The 24217-nt window shown below is 29.6% G+C and overlaps 1 protein-coding gene across 3 annotated transcripts in view; it reads left to right on the forward strand.

The window, feature by feature from the left end:
• The window catches only part of LOC106681015 (putative inorganic phosphate cotransporter), a 75918-nt gene that overhangs the window by 12745 nt on the left and 38956 nt on the right, over window positions 1-24217 (forward strand). Inside the window, exon 1 of one of the 3 annotated variants that reach the window (XM_067053422.1) lies at window positions 5316-5457. The exons of 1 other annotated variant lie outside the window; for it this stretch is intronic. In XM_067053422.1, coding sequence (XP_066909523.1) covers window positions 5422-5457 — 36 coding nt within the window. In that variant the 5' untranslated portion in view covers window positions 5316-5421. Of the gene's footprint in view, window positions 1-5315; window positions 5458-24217 lie in introns of those variants that run through there. One more of the 3 variants, XM_014421112.3, reaches the window with a different exon arrangement.

The following is a 24217-nucleotide window of genomic DNA, read 5'->3' on the forward strand; positions in this document are numbered from 1 at the left end:
ATAAACTCAATTTTTCTAATTTTCGTTTTCCTTAAAGCTTGGACCAAGCTTTTCACACTCCAATGGAATAAACAAGATAGATTAAGAAATAGAAGAGGATATTTTATGTATATATAAATTTTTAAAAAATACCAAAAGTATGACAAGATATTAAATTAATATTAATTTGGATTTTCGGACATTAGGATTTGTTAGTCTTTCAAAGCATCTAGATTAATAATAATTTTATAAGACAAGAACTCATAAAAATAAAATATTTATATATATCCTCTATGAAGGGGTTTTAAACAAAATATTGACTAAACATGTACCATCGAATTTATACCGCCTACTCAGTTTTTATTCAGGGGTGAGATTTAAAAAATGGACTCACTCACAAAGCCCATGCAAATATTTTATACAAAATCCCAAATCAAAGGCGTTCCTTACAATACTAGAAAATTTAATTAGTTTCTGATCATCAACAGACATTGTGTTTAAATTTAATACATAATTTTGAAATGTAAGTTAGTACTATGTTCCAATTATTTCGTACAGTTTAGTGATTCAGGAAATGGTGCTCAAAAAAATGGGTAACTAGCAAGTAGTATAGTATATAATATATATAATATAGTATTTCGTAGTATGCATCCTGGTTTTTGAAGTTGCGTGATTTAATGGGTTCCTAGCAGAACCTTTGAGGTAATAAGGTTGAAATTCGTAACTAGCACGTCAAAAAAAAAAAAAAAAAAATTGAGCAAACTTCAAAACTCGTTGGGAACTTTCGATTACTCTTTTGGACTTGACTACGTTATATATAAGAAGATGGTCAGGGTTGTGGTCAAAAAAAGAACAAATAGTTTATAATTTTTTTAATGTCCGACATACCCTACTTTGCAGGGGTTCGATGTATGTTTTTCATCAGGGCTAAAAAGATAGAAAAAAACAACAACTAAGAATATTACAACAATAAGATAATTTAAGCTAGGATAAATATTATGTAAAAATAAAGGGATAAGAAATTACATATAAATAAAAGGAAGGAAGACATAAAATAGTATTAATATAAAATAAATTTGAATAAACAATGATAAGAATAAAAATAATAATAATAATAATAAGTAACAATGGTACCGAATACGGCTGGGCAGATAATTACTGTCTGTTACACTGTAGCCGTGAGGCATCCCTGTGGGTTCTGAAGACCTCCAGAGGTCCGGTCCATCCATCACAATAAAGTAGGTACTCTTAACTGGGTAAAAATCTGGCGGTCGAGAGTGTTTCTGACCAAATCACCTCCTTGCACAACCGTTGGTCTAGTAACAGTACTTCTTTACAAAGTACTGAACCCCTGACCCTATGGGTTGTAGCGGTAAAGATTTAATTTAATTTGCTATTTATATGTTTTTAGTTAAAATTGCACACAAAGGTCGACAGATGGATTTTTTTTTCATTGTTGCATGTATCGATTTGTTGTATATTTTTAAAATAACACATCTTTAATAATAAAAATAAATGAAAACAAATTTTGTGGTAAGTCATTTTTTTTTTTAACACTTCCCAAATAAAACTCGAAAATTTAAAATTCCTAATCAATGTACTAAAAACATATATAAAAATTTTGAGCTTCTTCAAAACATTCTACCGTATCACTTTCTGTTCCTCATTTGAATGGACCCCTATTAATTATTAGGAGATGATACAAAACGATGATGTGGACAAATCAGTCATAGAATACCTACTAAAATATAGAGGACTTAATCTAGTTTAATTGACGGTAAGTTAATTGCATGATTTTCATTTTATGCAAAAAGAAAAAAGAAAGTTGTTTTCCATTTTTTTTTTTTCCAAAACCCTCAAATTTGGATTTATAATGCTAAAAAAGTCCAAAATATCAATACTCCCTCAAATCATTCCAAGTAAAATCCTTCAAAATATGCCTGGGCTATAATAGAACTTGCTCTGGATATAGTTTTTTATCGAGTTGATAGAACAAAACTTATCGTACAAGAGCCGGGAAGAAAAAAAAGCAGTTATTTCACAAAATTTTTGGTTACTTTAATGAAAACTATCTATAATTGCAAGTCGAAACTTATGAGTCTGCCAAGTATAAGTAGGGGAAATAAAACATGGTGGCTGTTTTAAAACCTTAAAAATAATTTTTTTTTTATTCGGAGCAAATGCAGCTTTTTAAACAGCTATATCGCGAGAACTATTGAACGTAAATAGCTCTATTAGAGTCCATATTTTAGCAAATTTGCTCTACTTTAAATGATGTTCCATTAGATTTTCTATAGTTGTTGATAGCTTAAAGATATTGAGCTCTGAATAAAAATTAATTATTTTTAACGTGTTGAAACAGCCGCCATTTTTTATTCCCCCTACCTATACTTGGCAGACTCATCAATTTTGATTAGTGATTATACATAGTTTTCACTAAAGTAATAAAAAATTGGGGTGAAATAACTGTATTTTTTCTCCTCTTGGGCTCTTGTACTATTAAGCACGCGCTATTCAATAGAAAGGGTTCCATTTATTCCACGGACCCTTGTCAATAACAGGTTAATAACAGTTCATTCTCTGGATTGGACCGGACCGATATAAATTTTTACAAAACACAACTAATGCCTGATAAAATATTGACACCATATAACATAGTCCTCAATCTATTTACTGTAACAGATTAACTTTATGATATAGAATCTAATTTTTATGAAACGTTTCGTAAGCTAGAACATGCTGAAGCAAACTTCAGTAGCAATTGCTAATATTACAATGTTATATTATAAAGATTTATTTATTTATTGATATTTACAACTGTACATAATATATAAGTAAATTTGAAGTAAGATCATAATGGTGTGATGCAGGCATGTAGAGAAACTACCCATTGGTAGCACTCTAAAAACATTTTTAGAATATACGATCTCGAGGCCATCTTCTTTTCAGACGCCTCGGAGGATTGTCAGGAATGAAAGAGGAAGGTTAGAAACTAATGGGTTTGAGTTTATAATGGAAGGATTGACATTTGGTTCGGGCTAGATCGATTACAGAGGGAACATTAAGGTCTTTATTGGATGATTTTATTTGTGACAAAGTGAGGATCATCGTAACATTTTAAAAACGAAGGATTTTGGTTTGTAAGGATTGAATACGAGAGGAATTCGAAGGTTTAGTGGAACCCAAAGCTCAACTCCGTATGTCCAGATTGGCCTTATTACAGTCATGTAATAATACAGTGTGAATCTGTATCTTCCTCTATGGGTGCTAATGTTGCAATTACAATGGGGGCCACCTTGTTTCAAATTTTCTATTTGTTTAAATGAAACCACATATATGATTTTAATTTAACAAAAAAAAATGTTTGGTGAATGTTATGCATAGACTTGGTCATTCATTTTATTTAATTAAAATTTTAAAAAAATTAATACACAAAAGTGTACACGCATAATACCTGATTAAATAACCGATAAAAATCAATTTCAAATTGGTTTATATCGCGTCGAAATAAATACGTGTACTATTTGAACCAGCCTTGACATTGCCCTTCAGATATTTTAAAACCAGTTTTGGACAATTATAAACTATTTTTTTTAGTGGAGAACAATTTGGGTTCGGTTCCTGTTCGTCTGCACTAAGATTCATGTAACAGTACGAGTTGTTATTTAGATGACAACATTTTAGTTTATTAATTACAAATTTTTTATTAAATGATTTGCGTATTAAATACACAACTCAAGAAATAAATCGTCAAACGATAATAATCAATGTTCTCTATATCCAATGAATAGACTTTATGTGAAGCGTAGTCAACATCGAAAACTTATTACTAAAAAAAAAAGATTTTGTTTAATATTGGAAGAAAAATATTTTCTAACCAAGGATATTATTTTAAATGATAAATAAATAAATGTATGTGATTTGTAATAAAAATGTATAATAGAAGAAATGAATATAGCCTATTTTTTGGTTATTTTGGCCTAAATTGAGAAAATCTTCAAACCAACTACTCTGTTATTTCTCTATTGGGCAATATTTGCTTGTTTTTATTATTATTTTGCTTAGGAAAATTATTTTTGCATTAGTAATCGTGCTGTTTATATCCAATGATTTCTGATAACAAGGAAAAATACTATAACGTATTAAAGATAACTGAAATATTTTCCTTTTTCACGTCTTTCTAACCAATCAGGAACAGTGATTCTAAAATAATGACCATCTTTTAAATTCCTTTCGTGCAGTATTTTTTTGATTGCCAGATCATTTATTCATTTTGGCTAATAACAGTTCTTTAGGTATTCATATCAATTTACTTAAAATCTTTTAATTTTGGAATAATGCTTTCTTCTCCATTACACCAAAGGGTTCTCAACATAAACATTAATATTCCAAAAGGTAGCTTGTCCTTGATCTTCTTCAACTATTTAATATTGTAAATATTGTTCCTTGAATCAAAACAAACATGTTTCGCTATACAGGTGTGCCAGTATACATGTCTTTGGAATTTTTATTTGATTTTTGCAGGGTCATAGCAGTGACATGTGGTGCATCTTTTAAGAGCATTATTGTCTTTCTAATTTTCTGCAGTTCCCCTGGAAGCGCATCTAGCTCTGGAATTAATTTTTGAATAAAATACTTTTTTTTTTTATTATAAAAGTAACTATATATTTTGCGTCTCTGTTTACCATTAATTGTCGAATTAAAAAATAATAATAATTGTTTCGGCCAATTCGGCCACCCTCAAGAACAATCTTAAATATACAATTACACTCGCATCAATAATTTAAAACTTTTGAAAGATATTCTGCCCTGATCGTCAATAAAAAAAATATTGTTCTGATAAGAAAGTGATAGTGTTAAATTGATTTGTAATTAAAAGTTTTAATAGTGAAAGTAGATTTGTATTTGAGATTGTCCTTGAGTATGGCCGAATTGCCTGAAACGTTGGACTTTTAAATAAATAAAAAAGTGTTTTAGACTTACATTGGATACATTTTATTTAATTTAAACAATAATAACTAGTCTCAAGAAAGAGAAAAGATTATATATAGATAATAATAATAAAAATATAAGTATATAATTTTTACAATCCGTTACCTGGAAGCTGTAATATGATACTACATTTAAAGTCCTGTCTCTACTTTGGTAAATGTATAATAAAACAGTAGATTAACAAATGAATTAAGGTAGAAACATAGAATTTGCCACGAGTTGCCTAAGGAACTGTTATTCCATCATTTTTAATCTATTAAATTTTAAATAGTTTAAACAAACGTTATTTAAATTAATCTTTACTTCGGTAGTCAAATAATAGCAATATCGAATAAGAACAGAGTCAGCCAAAAAGAGGGGAAACGAAGTAGATAAGAAGACTGAATTGAAAACACCTGTGAGAGCCGTTCAGTGATCTGTGATACGCGTATTTCCGAACACTAGGAAACAATGGTCAACTACAAGATCTTCAATATTTCATTCCTGGTATGTTGAAAAAAGTTTATTTTTATGTGTTACAGATTAATGGAGTATATACTTTTTTAATTTATTTATTTTTCTTTAAAAATAATCGAATTAATTGGATAACTATAGACTGAAAAATATTATGTGCTACCTTACTAAGCGTTCTCAGCGAAAAAGTGGTACAAATTAAAAATTATTTCAATAAAACGAGAAATTACATCCGGTCAAAGGAATATAAACATTTTATCGCTGTAAAAGGTATCATGGGCGACCCCTGATACTGTATCATTTTAATAGTTTATTTTTATAATTAAAAAAAAAAACTTTCGAATTGAATTAATCATCAAAATTTTAATCATTTTTATTTTTTATGTATACATTACGTTACAAAAAAAAATTTTTTTTCAGAGGGACCATGTAAATAGCTTTGTTTAATAATTTTTATGAAGTATATTTTTAGTTCCTATTTCTTTTAAATAACAATATTTATTTATTGGTCTTGTTTTATTTATATTACCCTGCAATCTTTCCGAAAAAAATTAATAATTGAATTTTCTAACGAAAGTTCATATATTCACTTTTCAAGTTTTGCTGGCATATTAAGATTCTACATCAAAAAAGTTATCGAGTTTATTTCAAAATTAAAATTTTGTCATTTCAAATAGTACCTACAAAATTTTTCAATAAAAATTTAACTTATCAACGTAAAATACTCCTACAATCATTTTTAATAATAAATTTCCAAAAGTGGATATAGTAACTTTTGGTGAAAAGTCCTCAATCGGACACTTTCATAAACATAGCATAGGTTCTGAACTTTACAGTAAATATTTTTATATTAGTTGATGAATTTTTCATTTTTTTTTTTTTTAATTATGGTATATATCAGAATGATGATTCAGTTATTCAAAACTAATTTTTTTAAAGAGTAGACGGTAGGACAAATAGTTAAAAAATATTTTGAAAATAAGCAAAAGTTATTTTTCTGGAAAAGCAAATGGAAACGGGTTTTTTTCAAAATGCCGGTTTTTTTTCTAATATTCTTTTAAAAATAAAAGTTAAAAAATCACTTTATGAAATGTCCAGCCTTTGATACTTTCTTATAAATGTCTCATAATGTTTTTGAAATAATAAAATGAAAACGCATGTTTGGAGTTTTGATTCGTGTTTATTGAGATCTACTCTCTTATGTGCCCTAAGTACGACAGTTTATAGTATACAGTTGTCCTACTTGTTACAAATATTTTCTAATCAAAACGTGAAATCGGAAATTAACTGCTTGGATGTTTTATGAAATTAAAGGTCAGGATGCGAACCTGAGATTTTATTCAATAAAAACTAGCCAACAAAATCTTAAGTTTCGAAAGGTTTCGTTGAAAGCTCTAAAGTTAGTACGGCTATAAAACAGAAACAATCTTGATTCAATGTCTCTTGTTATCTATTAACAGCATAATCAACTGCAAGAGTAACAGGAAAAATACAAATAAAGTATTATATAAACCTCGCAACCAGATTGGCTAGTTCTGATTTTTGATATGTTAAAGATTTGAGTTGACATTAAAAATGTCATTTATCAAATATCTCATCAGACGATTGAAAGTTTCAATTCATACTTAATTTTTGGAAAAATATCTACTGTCCGAAAGTTATTACCCATTTCTTATTTAAAGCAAAGCAAAACTCCTAAAATTTGAGAGTCCTTATAGAGAGAGGACTATGGTTTTTATATTTTATTAATTGATTTATTGATATTTTATATATCCTTATGGATGCTGGATTTTTCAAAGTCAAAACTTTTCGAAAACCTAGGTTTGACAAGCATCATTTTGACTACTAGTAGACATTTGTACGTACTATATTTCCTCAGATTTTGACCTTTTTTCAAGATGATCGGTTTTCGACATATCTATTATGTCAGATACACGTAAAAACATCTATATCTGATATAAATTAAATTTCAATTGTGGAGAATTGGTGTTTAATAATAATTAAAAAATTAAGAAAAAATTAATAATTAATTAAATTAATCATATTAAATAACGAAATCAAATTGTCACAGAAAAATTAGTAAGTTCACTGCTTTAAAGCACATAATATTGTATTTACAAAACATATTATTAAAATACAACAGAATATATTAGTATTAAATCTTATAATAAGAATAAAACATTGTATTCATAAAACATATTAATAAAGTAATACAGATTACAATAGTAATAAATCTGTATAAGAGGATTAAAACAGAAAAAATACTGATTCAATCAAATTACTTGCAATAAATAAATCCTCCTTAAGCATCACCCGGATAACGGTTACGTCACAAACACACGATTAACTTTGTTTCTTCACATTAAAATCCTTAAATCTCCCCTAAAATTTTTGTTTATCGAAATTTGATGACCTTATGATACCATTTTAAAATTTATCTTGGTTAATGGTATCTTTCAAGAAGAAAGTTGAGCCAGAAATGATCCATAATTATTATTCAAATTTCAAAGTCTTATATTTCCAGCCAAACATTTGTTGAAACATAATTATTATTATATATAATTATTCGAAGAAATGGAAGGAAGGAAAAAATTATTAATAATAAAGTTTTAATGCCTCACGAAACTGTTAGTAATTGAAATTAATAAAATTATTAAATGGAGATTTAATTTTTTAAGTCAAAGAATTAGCGCTTGAAGTTTCCCGGTCCTTCTCCAGTAAACTCTGTGAAGAACCTGTCCGCTATAGGAGAGTTTAACTGTCCAGAATTTGACGCAATTCTCATTATTTGTATTTTTTTTTTTTTTTTGTTTACAAAATATCAATTAAATTAAATTTTTCTCAAGAAGACTAGAAAATGGCACTTTGAATTTACATAATATTCGTGGAGTAAGATTTAAATGTGTTTAGCTGGAGAATCAAAGCTTTGCTAATTCTCTGGATTTTCTTCATCCTCAAACGATAATAGAAATAGAATTTAGTATAATCTCATCGTACAGTAGAACATAGTTGCAATGTTAGGGCCAGCGAATCGGTATTATTCGTCATACGATATTTTGTAAGATAGTGAGAAACTGAGTAGTTTTCTAAGAAAACCGTTAGTCATTAAGAGAGTTATTTAGTAACACAGTTAATCTATCTTTCATTCAAGAATCTTAATTATGTTTTTTGCATTTTTTATTCTTGTATAAATGAATCACAAATTTTAAATTCATATTTTGAAGAGCATCGATTTATATATATTTTTTTAAATTCAAAATATATCTGTATATATATATATCTTTATTATAAATAAATAAAGTTGTCTGCCATCTATGTTGACAATAGAATAATTTTAACAAACCACAATGACACCATATTTGCTTTGAAAATAAAACAGGCCTGCAGCCAAAACTTTGAATGATTTTAAGTTTTTTGGTCTGCTTGAACTCCGTTTTCTTAAATAATGTACGGATTTTTCAAAAATTCATAGTAATTAAATAGATTTTTATTGCACAAAAATCTAGACAATCTTATATTAATAAAATTAAGAAATATAAATTCCCATTTTCAAACATCATATTTTAAAAAATCTAATGATATTTCGATAAGTTGAAAATTCGTTTCGTCAAAAGACTGAGGTACTCTTTCAGAAAGCATGTAAACCGAAACAATATTGAACTGGTTTTTACAATTTTTTCCCCCAAACCTGGAGTCACAGTAATTTAATACTAACATACCCCTTTGAAAATACACATTTACCAAAAAATTCTTCCAACAATATATGAAGTCGGCCCTAAAAAATCCGGTGAAGCCAAAACTTTCACCAGAATTCACAAAACATGTAAGATACTATTTACCATAATTTACGACCGAGTGCCTCAATTTTATAAATCTATTATCTTTACAAAGAGTACCTTTTGATCTCAGACTAGAATAAAAAATTAAAAGTTAAAGCACACCTGTTTTGTACGAACTCACTTTTTTTTCTTACCTGTTAAAAAAAAATAAACAATTAAACATATAAATATATACAAAATGGATGGTAAGTATATATACAGGCTATTTTCGTCATTTATATTGTTGTTGTGCTTTAACCTTTACGGTTAAGTTAGTACCTTAATGTACTAACTCACTTTTTTTTTTCAAAACCTCTTTATTTTGTACTAACTCACTTTTTTTTCACCCTCTTAAATATTTAAATTAGTTGCTTATACGTACGTATGGTGAGCTGTGCCATATGTACAGCTGGCTACGAGGACAACTTGGATTGTCTTGTACTAACTCACACCACCAAAGGCCCTTTTTAGATACGGTCCTGTGTCATTTTTAAAACGGATAGAGGTTAAGTATTTACTTATAATGGGTATAGCAGACTTAAGATAGTCAATATTTAAAAGAAAATTGAAAAAAAAAATGGCGTGAAAACCTCCTGTCCCACCCTCCGTTGTATCCCTACTTATCTAACTCTCAAACAGACATTTCAAAATCTCACAAGAGGAGATCATAATCTAAAAACTATTAGAAGGCAATCCTGAAAAATCTTATGAAAATACTTCCACTACGAAGATAAACATCATAAACTACTTTATAGCTCATTAAACTAACTTTAATTTGAGTGCTAATACTAATAATAACACCTGTACATCAAATAGTTTTTGAGATATAAATTTTTCAAAATAAATTCGCAAACTACTGATCTTTCAGTACGTTCCATACGACATTTTTATGAAATGTTGCTTTTTAAAAAGCTATATCTCGAGAACTATTGAACATAATAGCTCTATTAGGGCTCTTATTTTAGCAAATTTAATCTATTTTAAATAATGTTCTCCTAAGTTTTCTAGTGTTATTGGTATTTTTAAAGATATAGAGCTCCGAATGAAAAATTAATTTTTTTTAAGGTTTTGAATCAGCCACCATTTTGTATTCCCCTACCTTTACTTGGCTGACTCATCAATTTCGACTGGTAATTATACCTAGTTTTCATTAAAGTAATAAAAATTGGGGCGAAATATCTACCTTTTTTTTCTTCCCGGCTACTGTACTATACATGCAACAGAAACATTGGCCATCCAGATGTGGGGCACGAAACCTCGATATTTATAAATCAGTCTAACTTCCAACCCAGAGAACTGAACTATGCTTGAGAAGCAGATGTGTTAAATCCCCGGAACTGAGGGAAAAGCTAGAATATACCCAGTAAGAAATGGAAGGATTAGAAAGGAGCTGAAAATTCCTACGCTAGACCACCTCCCTTCCTCTAGAAAAATGCTTAAGCAGTTCGATTTTGTTTGTCAAAGAACCGGTAACCGATCGAACACGTGGAAAACCTACAATTTTATATGAAGAATAAATCCAAAAGATTGCAGAAAATTTGTAAGGACGCAGCTGAAGCAAATCTGTAAGGATAGTGAGGCTTGGCAGTGTTAGATCGAGACCCCTTCACTATAGATATGACACAATGAGGTAGATATAGAAGAAAAAGATTAACAGATTATATATGCGACGTAGTTAGCATTGTAAGGCATAAAAAAGAAAATAATCTCTAGCTTTTGTTTACCTCGTCATTTATGATGTTTTTATTGATTCTTTAGATTTTGAAATCTTTATTGCAGAGTATTTGTCCTTGAACTCAGGCCAGTTCCTCTTACCTAATCCATTACGGAATACTTTAAGATCGCTTGTATAAATAATTATCTCGCGAACGGTTTCATTTATTTTCGCCATCCTTCATTGTGGAAGGGCGTCACGCAAGCCAGATGTCCACTTGCTAGCCGATCCAGTAAATAGTATTATTTATCTCCTAAACCTTTAATCAGGAACTATAACTGTAGGTTCATCACTGGTTATGTCTTCCTGTAATCATTCTAAATGACAGTCTGGACAGAACAATAATATGTGATTTATAAATTGATTCACTTATTTTGGCAAAAGAATGCTGTAAAATTAAACAGCAGGATCACAACATTAATATGAAAATCAAACCTCGTTGATCCTTGCCTTAATAAATCTGTTCTTTTCCAAGCTTAATTATCTGACTTTGTTACTTAAACGAAGTAATTATGGAAATATTAATTACATTTGAATTGCAAAAATATTCATATGCGTTAGTAAATAATGCCATAATTGTGCATTCCTTCGCCTTGTAATAATGTATGTGGATAGGAAATGTATTTTACAAAGAGTGAAGATATCTATAAGAAATAAATGACAACAAACGAACAAGAAGTGAATAACAAAGGAACAGGTTGCCTCATAGTGGGACCAAAGTCCAGAATTCAAGCCAAAACTTTGAAACTTACTATTCTTATATTTTATGAGTTGCTGAATCCGAAATAAATATAAAAACTATTTTACAAACACATCTTAAGCTGTTGTTTCCAAAATTTGCACGACGGTTCTAATGTTATGGCTAAAAACCTGCATTATGTATTTATTTAGTAACCTGTATGTAGTTAATAAATAATAATAAATGACTTTGCAAACTCGAAGGTTTCGCTGTCCTATACGCTTCTATTCAACGACTCTCGTCCAAATCCAAATCCATAAGATCAGTCTCTGCCTCATCTACTGAAAGATGGACCCACCGTTTGATTCCCGATGTATCAACATGGATATCCCGGAAAAGCGAAGAGATGAATTATAACCTCACTCAACTGCTAGCCAGAAATGGTTGCTTCAGGGTCTGCTTATCCCACTTCAAACTGGAGGACGGATCATCGTGCCAAACGTGTGATTCCGTGGATGAGACGGTGTATTGTTTCCAGCACTGGACTTCCATTGTCCAGCTTTTGCCCAAAAAAAAAGAAGAGATGGACGTGAAACTAGACAAGATATCAGTTCCAGAAAACTTACTCACCTCGATGATGACTAAGCAGGGAAATTGGACTGCAGTAGCAGACTATACAGCCCAAATTGGTAGAAGGCTAAGAGCTCAAGAGCCAGAAAAAAAAAAGGCTAGCCAATGGTCTAGCTTAATTAAGATGTACTAAGAAGCTGTAGGTAGATAGCCCTTCTGACCCCTGAAATAATTATTGACAATGGTTCCGCGGGGTGCTAAAGAAGAACAGGGAGATAGTTTTTTTAGTGAGTAGGAATCTCACACTGTTTTGTAATTTCTTATTTGTTGCACTTCGTCTTATGAAACATTTTGTCCCTACTCACAAAAAAAGATCAGTCTTGGCGTAATCCTCCCCCACATGCCTTTGACAAAAAGGAACAAATTTGCTCCTGTGTCTGTCTGCTATAAACTTTGTGTTCGAGCCTGATCAATCAAAACGTTAATCCGATTTTCATGAAACTTTAATGGATCGTCGTTGATAACCGAATACAAATTTGACTATAGTGTAATAGTCAGATACAGAACCAAATTGAAACATAGATGTCTAAAATGAATGCGAGAGAAAATTTTCTGACCTGAGGACATACATTTTTTTTACTTACTTGAATTCCAAGCTTCTCTACCAATGGGCAAGTAATACTTTTCATTAAATTAATCAATTTACAAAATTATCAAAATTTTAAATAAGAATAAAATCAATTTAAAATGATTTTAAAACCTTTTATTGGACCTCTAATAAAAAATAATATATTAGAAGTTGTAGAGACATTGGATTCATCCGGTGATAGCAAACTATGTACTAACCTAGTTGAGACATACTCACTACAACATAGGTCATCAAACCCATAACCTTTATTACTAATGCATGAAAGAGAAAAGTATTCACTAATGCAGGATTCAAAAAGAATGCACAGAACCGAATATTTTCACTATCCCAAGTCAAATTTGCATTCAGGTATAATCGAACGAATCTTGTATTCGACATTGATGAACTTTTCAAGGATTGCGCAGGTTGATATTTCTCGATCATCAATTCGAGTGCTCTATTAAGGGAAATATTTTCAGAATTTGAATATATTATATTATAGAACGATTCCAGAAATGAGAAAATCTGCTGATTTTAAATACTGTTAATTATTATTTGATTTTACATAAAGAACAATACTTTATGTAAACAATACATTCAAAAAGAAAAATACTTGAGTCCATTTACATATCAGGAAATATTAATTATACAGTGAATATTAAAACAGACACAAGAAATCTGAATCAACACAACGCAGAGGTTTTAAGTAAAATTATTTTAGGAAAAATATATGTTAAAATTAATGTCGATAATTAAAATTAACCTTGATATGAATTTTAATACTAAAATAAAGAGAAAATTTAACCAAAATATAGTTGTAATAAATAATTTAAATGCTTGAACTGATTGGAGGGAAGGTTTCAAATATTGTTGTGATAAATTTTACTGTTGACTGTGATAAACAATTTTAATTTTTAATTTAATGTGAACAATTGACTAATTAGGTAATTAGACATAATCTAAGAATTGCTTATTAACACAATTATATGATTCCCTAATGTTTTAATCTCTCATAGGGTAATTTGTGGACTGCTTTAAATGACCTTGGCAGCATAGCCTGCATGAAGTAGTTTTTTAAATGATTTGGTTCTAAAATTGTATTAAGATATGATAATTTATAAATAATATTGTTATTTATTTGGAATTACAATGATCATATGTGTAATAAAAGCTGTTTTCGATAGATTGTCCTTCAGGAATGGCAAATTGGCCGAAACGTCGGACCTATAAAGGAATAAAAAATGTTTTGAGAATAAAATGGATAAAACTTATGTGATAACAATAAACTGTTAATTATTTTTATCAACTAAAAAAATTTAAATTTTACTTCATAAAATTGTTATTTCTAAAGATTTGGATAAGAATGAAATACGTATAAAAAAAAAAAATGCAATCATTTAGGAAATTAATATGGAAAGCCGGAAAATACCAGAGTGATATATAGCAGTCAGATAATCTCATAACAGCTAAATTAAAAGAGATTATTAAATAGCTTAGAAATTAGCCAATCTTTGTGCATCCTAATCTAAACAAACATATTAAGCTCTTTGGTTTGATCAAACACTAATGTCAAGAACTGGCGAAGGCTTTACAGCATCGAACAACGACCCATAAATTCCAAGAGCCTGGGAAGAAAAAATCAAATTATTTCATCCCAATTATAAATTTATTTAATGAAAACTACGTATAGTTAATATTTGAAATTGATGAGTATGCCGAATATATTCTAAGAAACAAAAAATGAAGGCTTTCAACACGTTACAAAAAAGTGATTTTTCATTCGGAGCCCCATATCTTTGTATCTATCAAGACCAAAAGGCTTAACAGAACATCATTTAAAGTAAAGTAAATTTGCTGATGTATTAGACGTATTAAATCTGTTTACGTTTGATAGTTACTGAGATAGATTCTTTCAAAAAGCAATTTTTCTTTTCTAATAATGAAAAATCAATATTTTGTGAATTAATTTTGGTGTATACCATGAAAATATCTGCTCCTTCAAACTATGTACAGAAGTTTATTAGCTCTCAATTAAGGTAGAAGTAGCAATTTCCATTAAATCTGTCAAAATAAAATAAATTTTAATAGACTAGTTTAATAAAAACTATGTCTCAGGCTATTGGGTGTACAGATTTTTATTAGGACTCACATTAAAGCTAATTTAAATGTAAAATGTAGTCGGTAAGGTTTATTTTCTTAGGAGTGGCAGTTTCCATGATATTTGGCAAATTAAATTCACAAGATATTAATTTTTTAGTTAAAGAAAAAATTGGTTAATTTTTTGAAATATATATCACGAGAAACAGTGAGTGTAAAGAGCTCATAATCTGTCATATAAAAAAACATGTCAATTCTGTATTTTTTAAAACAAGTCAAAACAGCCATAATGCCGAATACGGCTTATTTTTATTTATTTTTTTTCATATGGCTCAATTAATCATAAGGTCATACATTCCTTATGTGTATTATCAAAATTTAACACAGCTACTGTAGTAAATTAGATCAGCAGTTGTCTTTAAAAAAGTACCTCGAAAGGGAGGGTACAACTAAACATTTTTCGAAAATAAAGCATTAAAATTCATTTAACCATTAAATGAAAAGTAGTACAGTAAAGTTAGCCTCCAAGCAATTGTGGACTACTTTCAATGGATTCTAATGTAAAATTATTTGAAAAAGACAATAGTAAATGTTCCCAGTATATTTTTAATTATATAATCAATAAGTCCTAAAGTGCTATCAGTTCCTTAACTATTTAAATTATGGCATTCCAATCGAGTAACAAATCGAGGAGAAAAACTAACAGTGTTTTGCACTGCTTGGAGAGACTTGCCAGTCAACATGTGGCTCGAAGCAATCCATCAGGACTCCTCTACAAAACAGTAAATGGCACTATAGTTGACAAGAGACCATCTAGGAGGCCAAAAATCAGATTAATAGACAAAATTAACGAGTAAACAACAAACTGGAGAGCAGCAGTCCATGACAGAGAGGTGTGGAGAAGGCTGGTTCAGGCGGCCAAAGATTAACCAGGTTTGTAGAGCCAACCAAAAAAAAAAAAAAAGTAAATCTTAAAAGATTAAAATACACAAATTTTAGTATATAGCTTTAGTACTTGTATAAAGTTATAGAACATCTTTGATTTTAAAATAAACCTATTTTTACCCAACTAGGGCTTCGAGTATCTCCGCAGTGCAATCCATTTAAGCTATTATCAAAATACACATTTACAACAGATTTGAAAAAATGTCTTTTTTATAGAGTTTCCAATACCCAGAAGTAAAATTGTTTGCCCATTAAAAATGTCTACTTTAGTTTAGTTTTTTCTCAATGTTCCCATATAATTACGTTTTTATTGTGGAAAAAACTGTATTTTTCAACAACTTGAGTTTTCTGTTAGAAGATATTTATTTATTATTTTTAGAAATTGTAAAATTTGATAACAGGCATACTTTTTTCTATCACTCTTTCTCTCTCAAAAAAATAATAAAATAAAATAAATAAATCATATCAAAATTTCTAATAAAACGAGATCATCTAGTTGACCTTGAACCAGTATTTTTAACAAACCCAATTATTCCATTTGTTTAATCTTTAATCCTTTCCATTATCAGTGTTATGGATGACTAAATAAACACAAAGCTTTCTATTTAAGGTCAGCTTGACGTCATTTAGGGTATCATTTATTTAGAATTGTATTTAAATTAATAAATGTATATGCATAAATATTTTTACATTTTTAAATTAGAAATAGAACTAAATTTCGTTAGCTAGGTCCTGTTTGATGAGTCCATTCGTCCTTGGTACAAAGGAGACCATGACACATAAAGAAGTTGCTTTAGATGGTCGGCCTTGCTTGATCACATGCCAGTTCTTCAGGCTCTTTATTTACCTGCGCTTAACATAAAAAAATACATCAATAATAATAATAAAAAAATATGTAAGTTTAAGATAATAAGAACTGCGTGGAGTGCCTACATGCTTTTCACCGTTAGCGTAAAAAAAAAAAAAAAATCAATAATGTAGTTTTTTTTAACACTCTAATACTTTTTTTGGAGAAAAAACGGACAAAAGCTCTGACAATGAAATTAGATACAGAGTTATTTGCTCCTGGCTTTACAGCTGGAAGTATCTAACGTTTTGGTTTTCTAGGCTAAAGCATTAATATATGTGATTTTTGTACCAAAATACTGGTGTATTAGGTTCATGTTTAGAGAGTTGATCTCTTTTGGAAAAATCATTTAATAATTTGGCATAACGTAATTTTGTGACTAGAATTGCTAATGGTTCGTTAAAATATGATCAAAAGATTTGGTAGATACTTAAATAATTATATAATATTATTATAGATATTTTTATAATTTCTGAACTTCTTTTATTATTTTTCCTCTATGTTAAAGTATATTTTAGTCGAGTTGAGGAAATGAAATCCTGATAATAGAAAATCCAGGACGTATATGAAGAAATATTTTTGAATATAAAATATTTTTGGTGCTGTAAAAAAGGAACTCAAACAGTACAAAACAATTTATTGTTTGTTTGTTAGTTTTGAAAGGGCGTTTAACAGCCTGGTCATCAACGCCCGTTGGTTGTTGGCTTTGGTAAGGCCTAGTTGTTTTAGTCATACCTTTGGTATGGTGTACTGATCCGCACCAATTATAATTAAATTTGTGGCAATTATAATTTGTTTACTTTGTTTAATAATCGTTACGATAATGGAAAGGATGGTGAAAAGCAGATAACTGACTGTTCTAATTTGAAAAATAAGGCAAGCTAAGTAGATAAATATTATAATTAAAGGCTGGTTATTAAGTTAGTCTGATGGATGAATTTAATGAATTTTACTTGTACTTTTACAATTACAGATTCGTCGTTTCTCAACACCATTGGGACATTTGTTGGTATCCCTAACTGGTTCAGAGTTGATGTGTAGTGACGACATTCTTCAAAAATGTGTTTGACGGTCAGATTGCTATTACATTTTGAACATTTTGGAGGGGCCTCTCCTGTTATGAGATGGATGTGTGTCAATCGGGTATGTCCTATTCTGAGTCGGGTGATCACTACTTCTTCACGGCGTGTACTTCGGGTTGATGTATTCCAAAACAATTTATAAATCACCTATGCTTAGTTGAGGTGTCTAATAAATAAAAAAAATATCAATAAATATATTAATGAAGATGGGTCCGGGTGCGGTAAAAAAGAAACTCAAATAGTACACAAGTATTTATTAACCAGCTGTGCTTAATTAGGGTGCTCCATTAATAGTTAATAAGTGAATAAATAGTAAATAAAGATGAATTCGGGTCCGGTTAAAAAGGAATTCAAAAAAGTACACAACTATTTACTAACCACCTGTGCTTAGTTAAGGTGCTTAATAGAATTATGTACTGTTTTAGTTCTTTCTTGACCGCAACTAAACCAACTTTTCTCATTAATTTCACACGGTCATTCAACTACGTTGACACGATCAATTTTCTAAATATTTTATTTAGGCTGACGAATTATTAATTTAATAAATCAATAGAAATTTGAAGTCAATACACACTTGTATCTGTGTGATATACGAAACAGCATGTAAATCAGCTGTTAAAAAAAGGTATACAAATAAAATAAAAAAGTAAAAAAAAAAACATAAAAGGAAACAGAATATTAACATAGTTACTAGTGAGATCTATAAAACATAAAGTAACATTATCAGTTACCAAAAAGAAGGAAATAACAAAAAATATAGAAAATGGCGCCCGGCGCCTCCAAATTATCTAGGAGAATCGAGAATATTACAAATAAATTTTCTCAACCGAATCAAGAAGGATCAAGTGGATATTAGTGACATAGGTTCAAGGCGAGATATCGCAATAAATCTGTTCTTAAACAACCAGTTGAAAGTAAAATGTGAAGATTATTTCCTTCTTATGAGGATTAAAATGTCAACTATGTCATTGCAAAAATAATGGATTAGTAGCCAGAGCTTAATCGACATAAGACAAAATACAAATACATAAACGAACAACAAACTAAGGCTTAATAAGTCAATTTAATAATAACAATTTTTTTGTTGTTATTCATTGACAATTAAATAATTTAAATCGGTATTTTGAGCAAATCATGATTTTAATCCGTGCAATATCAGGTGCGATGTAAACCATTATAAATTAAAATGCAAAAAACATTCGTGAGTTCCTGATTTTCGTATTTTCCCCTCATTTTTGTTTGGAAAAAATGAAGAGTAATTGATGAGCAGAAGATGGACAGGGTGGGGTCAGCAAAAATACATAAACTAAATAAACTTTTGTGCCAAAGTTTCGAACTGAATTTCAGGCCTCCATCAGAGTTGAAAAAAACAAAACAAAAAACAGATTACATCCTTAATTCAAAGACCATAAAAATAAATAGATAATAATAATAAACATACTTAGAAATATATAACAATAAATAGATAGTAGTTAATTAATACTAATAGAGGATAAAATTTAATATTGGAGAGGTAAGAATTATAGGAAATAAATGAAAAAATGGACTATGTTCAAGTAAATACAGGAATAAACATAATGAAAGGTGCAGAAGAAAGTTTAAATGATGAGTAATAGAATAGCCTACTAAAAAATTTAAGTAGTGTCTAAAAATAATTAATAATAATTTAAAACAACGTGATAAATGAAAGGAAACGATATATACTATACAATGGGCAAGGAATAAAACGGAATATTTGTTACAATGGATATAAGCTACACAGTAATGAGTAAAAATTAACAAACTAAAAAAATTACAGTGTCCATAAAATTGAATAAAGGGACAAGAAGAAAGAATGAGAAGAAGAAAAGAGGACAAGAAACAAGGGAGAAGAGATTGAGTAAGAAAAAAAGAAGAAATATTAAAGAAAAAAAAACAGAAGGTAGTTTTATGTGAAAATTTTGTTAAAAGTGTGTGGATACAATCTTGTCTATCTAGCGGCCTCCGAGTACAAAACATACGTTTCACCAAGCGGAAATTGTTATCGACGTGTACTAAGTATGATTTTTATAGAACAAATTCATGATTTTTGTACTACAAAATTGGCATTATCATGGCTTTTCGAAAAGCCTGTAGGTGATGGAAGCAAACGGAGTTTATTTTCGACTTAGCCATGCCAAAAACATTAAGATCGATCAAAATCATTAAAGTTTTGGTTGCTGTCAAGTGTAAATTATTTAATTATAATTAGTGAATTTATCTCTTCTTTGATGAATTAGAAGAGAATTAATAAGAAATGTAAAATTTAAAAAAATTCAATTTTTACTTTTATCTCAATTCCGCAAGATTCACTTTAAACATTTATGTAAGTTTATTCAAGGCTCTGGAGATGGTACTTCAGCTGGATCTTTAAAAATGAGGGACAACTACAATTATCCTATAGTAATAGATTTTTTTTTTAATCAAAGCTTTTGGATACAGTTGGCTCTAAAACAAGTTTGCTAAGATAAAAAAAAATTTTTTGAACCGTTATTATACTTAAAGAAAAAGTAAAATAAATAAATTAAAACAAAAAAATTGTGTTAATATTTACATATATTACATTAATAATAAAAAGGTACTCTTAAATCTTCCTAATATAGAAATAGAAACCTTTCTGAAGGTAGTCCTTATTTAATGTATACATTCAATAACAATAAAAGATTGATGAGATTTATTTCTAACTGGAAGAAATTCAAGAAGGAAATCATATTGATAAAGTGGCCTTATTTACAATGAATAATCGAGAAAAATATTTCGAAACCAAAGAGATGTCGGTTTACTCTTCTCTGATAGAGAGTGCCTGTTATGGGCCAATGCAACAAACAATTATTATCAACGCTTACGCACATATTAACTGCGGGAGTAAACAATTACAATGAATCATATCAAAAATTATTTCAGCCAGGCTATGACTTGTTCAGAACTATAAGATATTATCTACGCTATAACTTTTGTTTATGGCTAGTGGATCACATTCAGTGGAAGGAATCATATAACATGAACTGAGAAAGAAAGGTTCAAAGTTATATGCTGTTTTATATTATTCAAATAGATAAATAAAACTACATAATAACTTCAAGTAACAGTAACATATTAAAGGGCTTTTATTTTATGAAAAGATGGTCCCTCAAACATTTTCTTTTCTTAATTTTTTGAGAATTCGGAAAAAATAAATTTATAACAGTGTGTCATCTTTTTTTTTTTTTAATATCTTTACTGAAATTTAAAATTTATGATACATGCAGTAAACTTGATCTTAGTTAAAATTGAGTGTTACAGGTGTGTAGAGAAACTACCCATTGGTAGCACTCTAATGACATTTTACATTAGCAGGTCTCGTGGCCATCTTCTTTTCAGGCGCCTCCGAGGATTGTAAGGAATGGAAGAGGATGCAAGATTAGAAACTAGAGGGTTTGAGTGGTTAGGGATTTTGTAATGGAAGAAGTGATATTTAGTTCGGGCTAGATCGGTTACATAGGGAACATTAAGGTATTAATACATGATTTTTTTGTAACAAAGTAAGGAGCATTGAGGATTTTGGATTGTAAGGATTGGATACGAGAGGAATTCGAAGGTTTAATGGAAGCCCCAAAGCTCAACTCCATGTGTCGAAATTGCCTTATTACAGTAATGTAGATCAGTCTTTTGTAATGAATTGGAAGTTTTGACCGTTTGTCTAGTAAGTGTTGTAATAGTGGAAATCGACGTGCAGTTTCCTGTCTTTTCAGTCTTGTGTGAGGATTAACACTCTAATATTATATAATAAATAGAAAACAAAGCATTCAATATTTAATAATATCAAATAACAAAAGAAATAATTCATAGTAGATGGAAAAATAGAATCTTGTCAATAAGCACTTATCAAATAAAACATAGATAAGTCTCTGAATCACTTCCGAGATACCGCTATAGTCTAAATGGTAAAGGGTTGGTGACAATCCGGTAGGAGATGGCCACTCACTATGCTCTACTCAAAGACTCGGTGGTTAAACAGTGGTGGTGAGCTGGTGGGTGGTTGAATCTCTCGGTGGATGAAAGCACCGTAAACCAAAACAAATCCGGTGCTGCAGAAAATTCACAGTAGACTCCAGAACAATGACGGAGGACTGATGGACAATCGAGTGTCTGCTTGGTGGGTGAAGGTGTGTAAATTAACCCCTATGTAATACCTCAAAAGAACATGGAGTAGACTGCCTAGTTGTCCTCATCAGCTTCTTTCGGTGTTTAATAACCGTTCATTCTGTACTTCCTTGGAAGGAGGTCTTCATGAACCCGCGAAACTCTTGTACATAGAAAACCTACCTCATTGAAGTATTTTTACAACTAACTGTAAACAGCAGTTTTAATTACAAAAGTAAAATAAAAAAGACAAAAAAAAAACAACAAAACTGAAAAGTCAACTGGAATGGTAAATACAATTAAATCTTACTTTGGGCTTTAACAAATGGTATGAGAGATACATATGTAATTTTGAAGAAAGTAGACAGTTGGACGATTGTTAAAACAATAGTTTATTATAAATAAATAGTTACAGAGCTGTAACAGAAGTACTAAGTAAAATATATCAAAGTAGAAACACTATTCTACTTACCTAAAACAATAGAATAGAATAAAAATCCCTTTCCACAGTTTTAATGAATCTAATAGTAAACTATTACAAATAATTGAAGGGATCTTGACAAAGTTATTGTTATAAACAAAAGCTAATCATTTGAAAAGAGAAACAATTCTTATAACCTTCTTATGATAGTTCACCTCGAGACCGCTAGGGGCTCTGCTAGTAGTATTCCAATATAGTAGCAGCACAGTTATTTGAATTATGAATTATATATACAGTAAATATAATTTACATGTATATTTATACATAGTGATATATAGTGATTCTTACTTAAGGAATTGTGATATAGGATTAATTTATAGATGGTTTGTGAGTTTGTTATTTTCTGAATATTATATTATATTATATTTTTGGGTTTCAATTGTATTTTATGGAAAGATTCCGAAGATATAACGCATAGCGAATTCCATGAAGCTGACTAAAGTTCAATACCTGCTAATACGGAAGTTGTAGTCTTTCAAGGTGAACCAGTAGGCTGGTCTATCCTCAGGATTCTAACAGATATCACTGCTCATTTACTAGTATTTGTGAAAATTCATTAAGATCCTGAAAATTTTCTGATATTTTTTCCGTAACTTACAGTGTGATCGATACTCGATTATTCGAATTCTTGGTATATTTTTACAGGTTATTGGTACGCCACTTATCTACAAAAGGAAAATAACAAGTTTGATTTATCATGTCACGTAGAGGAAATAGATTACAAAAAGGGATATATTAATATTTAATGATTGTTGGGTGATAACTGAACTAGAATTTCGATATAAGAGACGACAGAAACATATAGAATTTATTTAAATACAATGGATAGTTATTTTCATTGCCATATTAACTCTTCTTTGTATAAAAAGGTTAATACACTAAAAGTGAAAAGTTAAAAAAACACCTGTTCAAGTGTAACTGTTGTACTATTCAAATGGGAACATAAATATTTATTCATTGGTTTTCTAAGATGTTCCTTTAGCATATAACTTTTTTATTTATTTTAACTTATATATGTACTAATGTGGATAATACACCTCATGTTCAGTTATTTTTTACAACTGTTCAAGGTTTTACCAACAATAACACAGCTTTGGCTTCAAAACGAAACCAACTTTATTTCACATTATATATTATTTTTCGAAGTATTTTCTTTTCTCAACAAATTCTGGATGACCTAAACATTACCAGTTAGGCAGTGGGGAGTCAATATTGATAGAAATGTGGTTAAGATGGGCCTACGCTTAAAAAATACAAGCCTATAAAGTTCATAAGTATGTTTTCCTAAACATTTTTATTGGGAAAATACAAAGTTTATTGTATTTCCAGGTTTAGGAATAAATTTTATTTTTTAATAAATTTGCTTTGTCGTTTGTTAATAAAATCAACGGGAGGAGTGGTTTATAACATGCAAAGTGTCTCAGTCTTTACCCATTTCATTTCTTAGATTTTCTGGAATTTTTATTTAATTTTTGTATAGTTTTAATGTGGTTTATCTTTTAAGGGCATAGTACACTGGATTCAGAGAAAATTATATTGGATATTAGACGCATTCTCATGGTTCAATATATCCAAAAACCAGAAAATAATTTTTTTTTAGACGTTTTGAAGATTTATATGCGTGAGTTTGTGCGCAAACGGTGCTGTAAATGGGATAAATGTGATGAACAAAATCGTTTCATAATTGAGTTCCTTAATCATAAATGGGGGATTAATTCATTAAGGCGTCATCATCTTGACATCTATTTTAATCTCGTCTGCTGATCAATAAATATCATGGTTATTATTCAAT

The sequence above is a fragment of the Halyomorpha halys genome, unplaced genomic scaffold (genome assembly GCF_000696795.3).
Source record: "Halyomorpha halys isolate HHAL.00 unplaced genomic scaffold, Hhal_1.1 Scaffold304.1, whole genome shotgun sequence".
Classification (NCBI taxonomy): domain Eukaryota; kingdom Metazoa; phylum Arthropoda; class Insecta; order Hemiptera; family Pentatomidae; genus Halyomorpha; species Halyomorpha halys.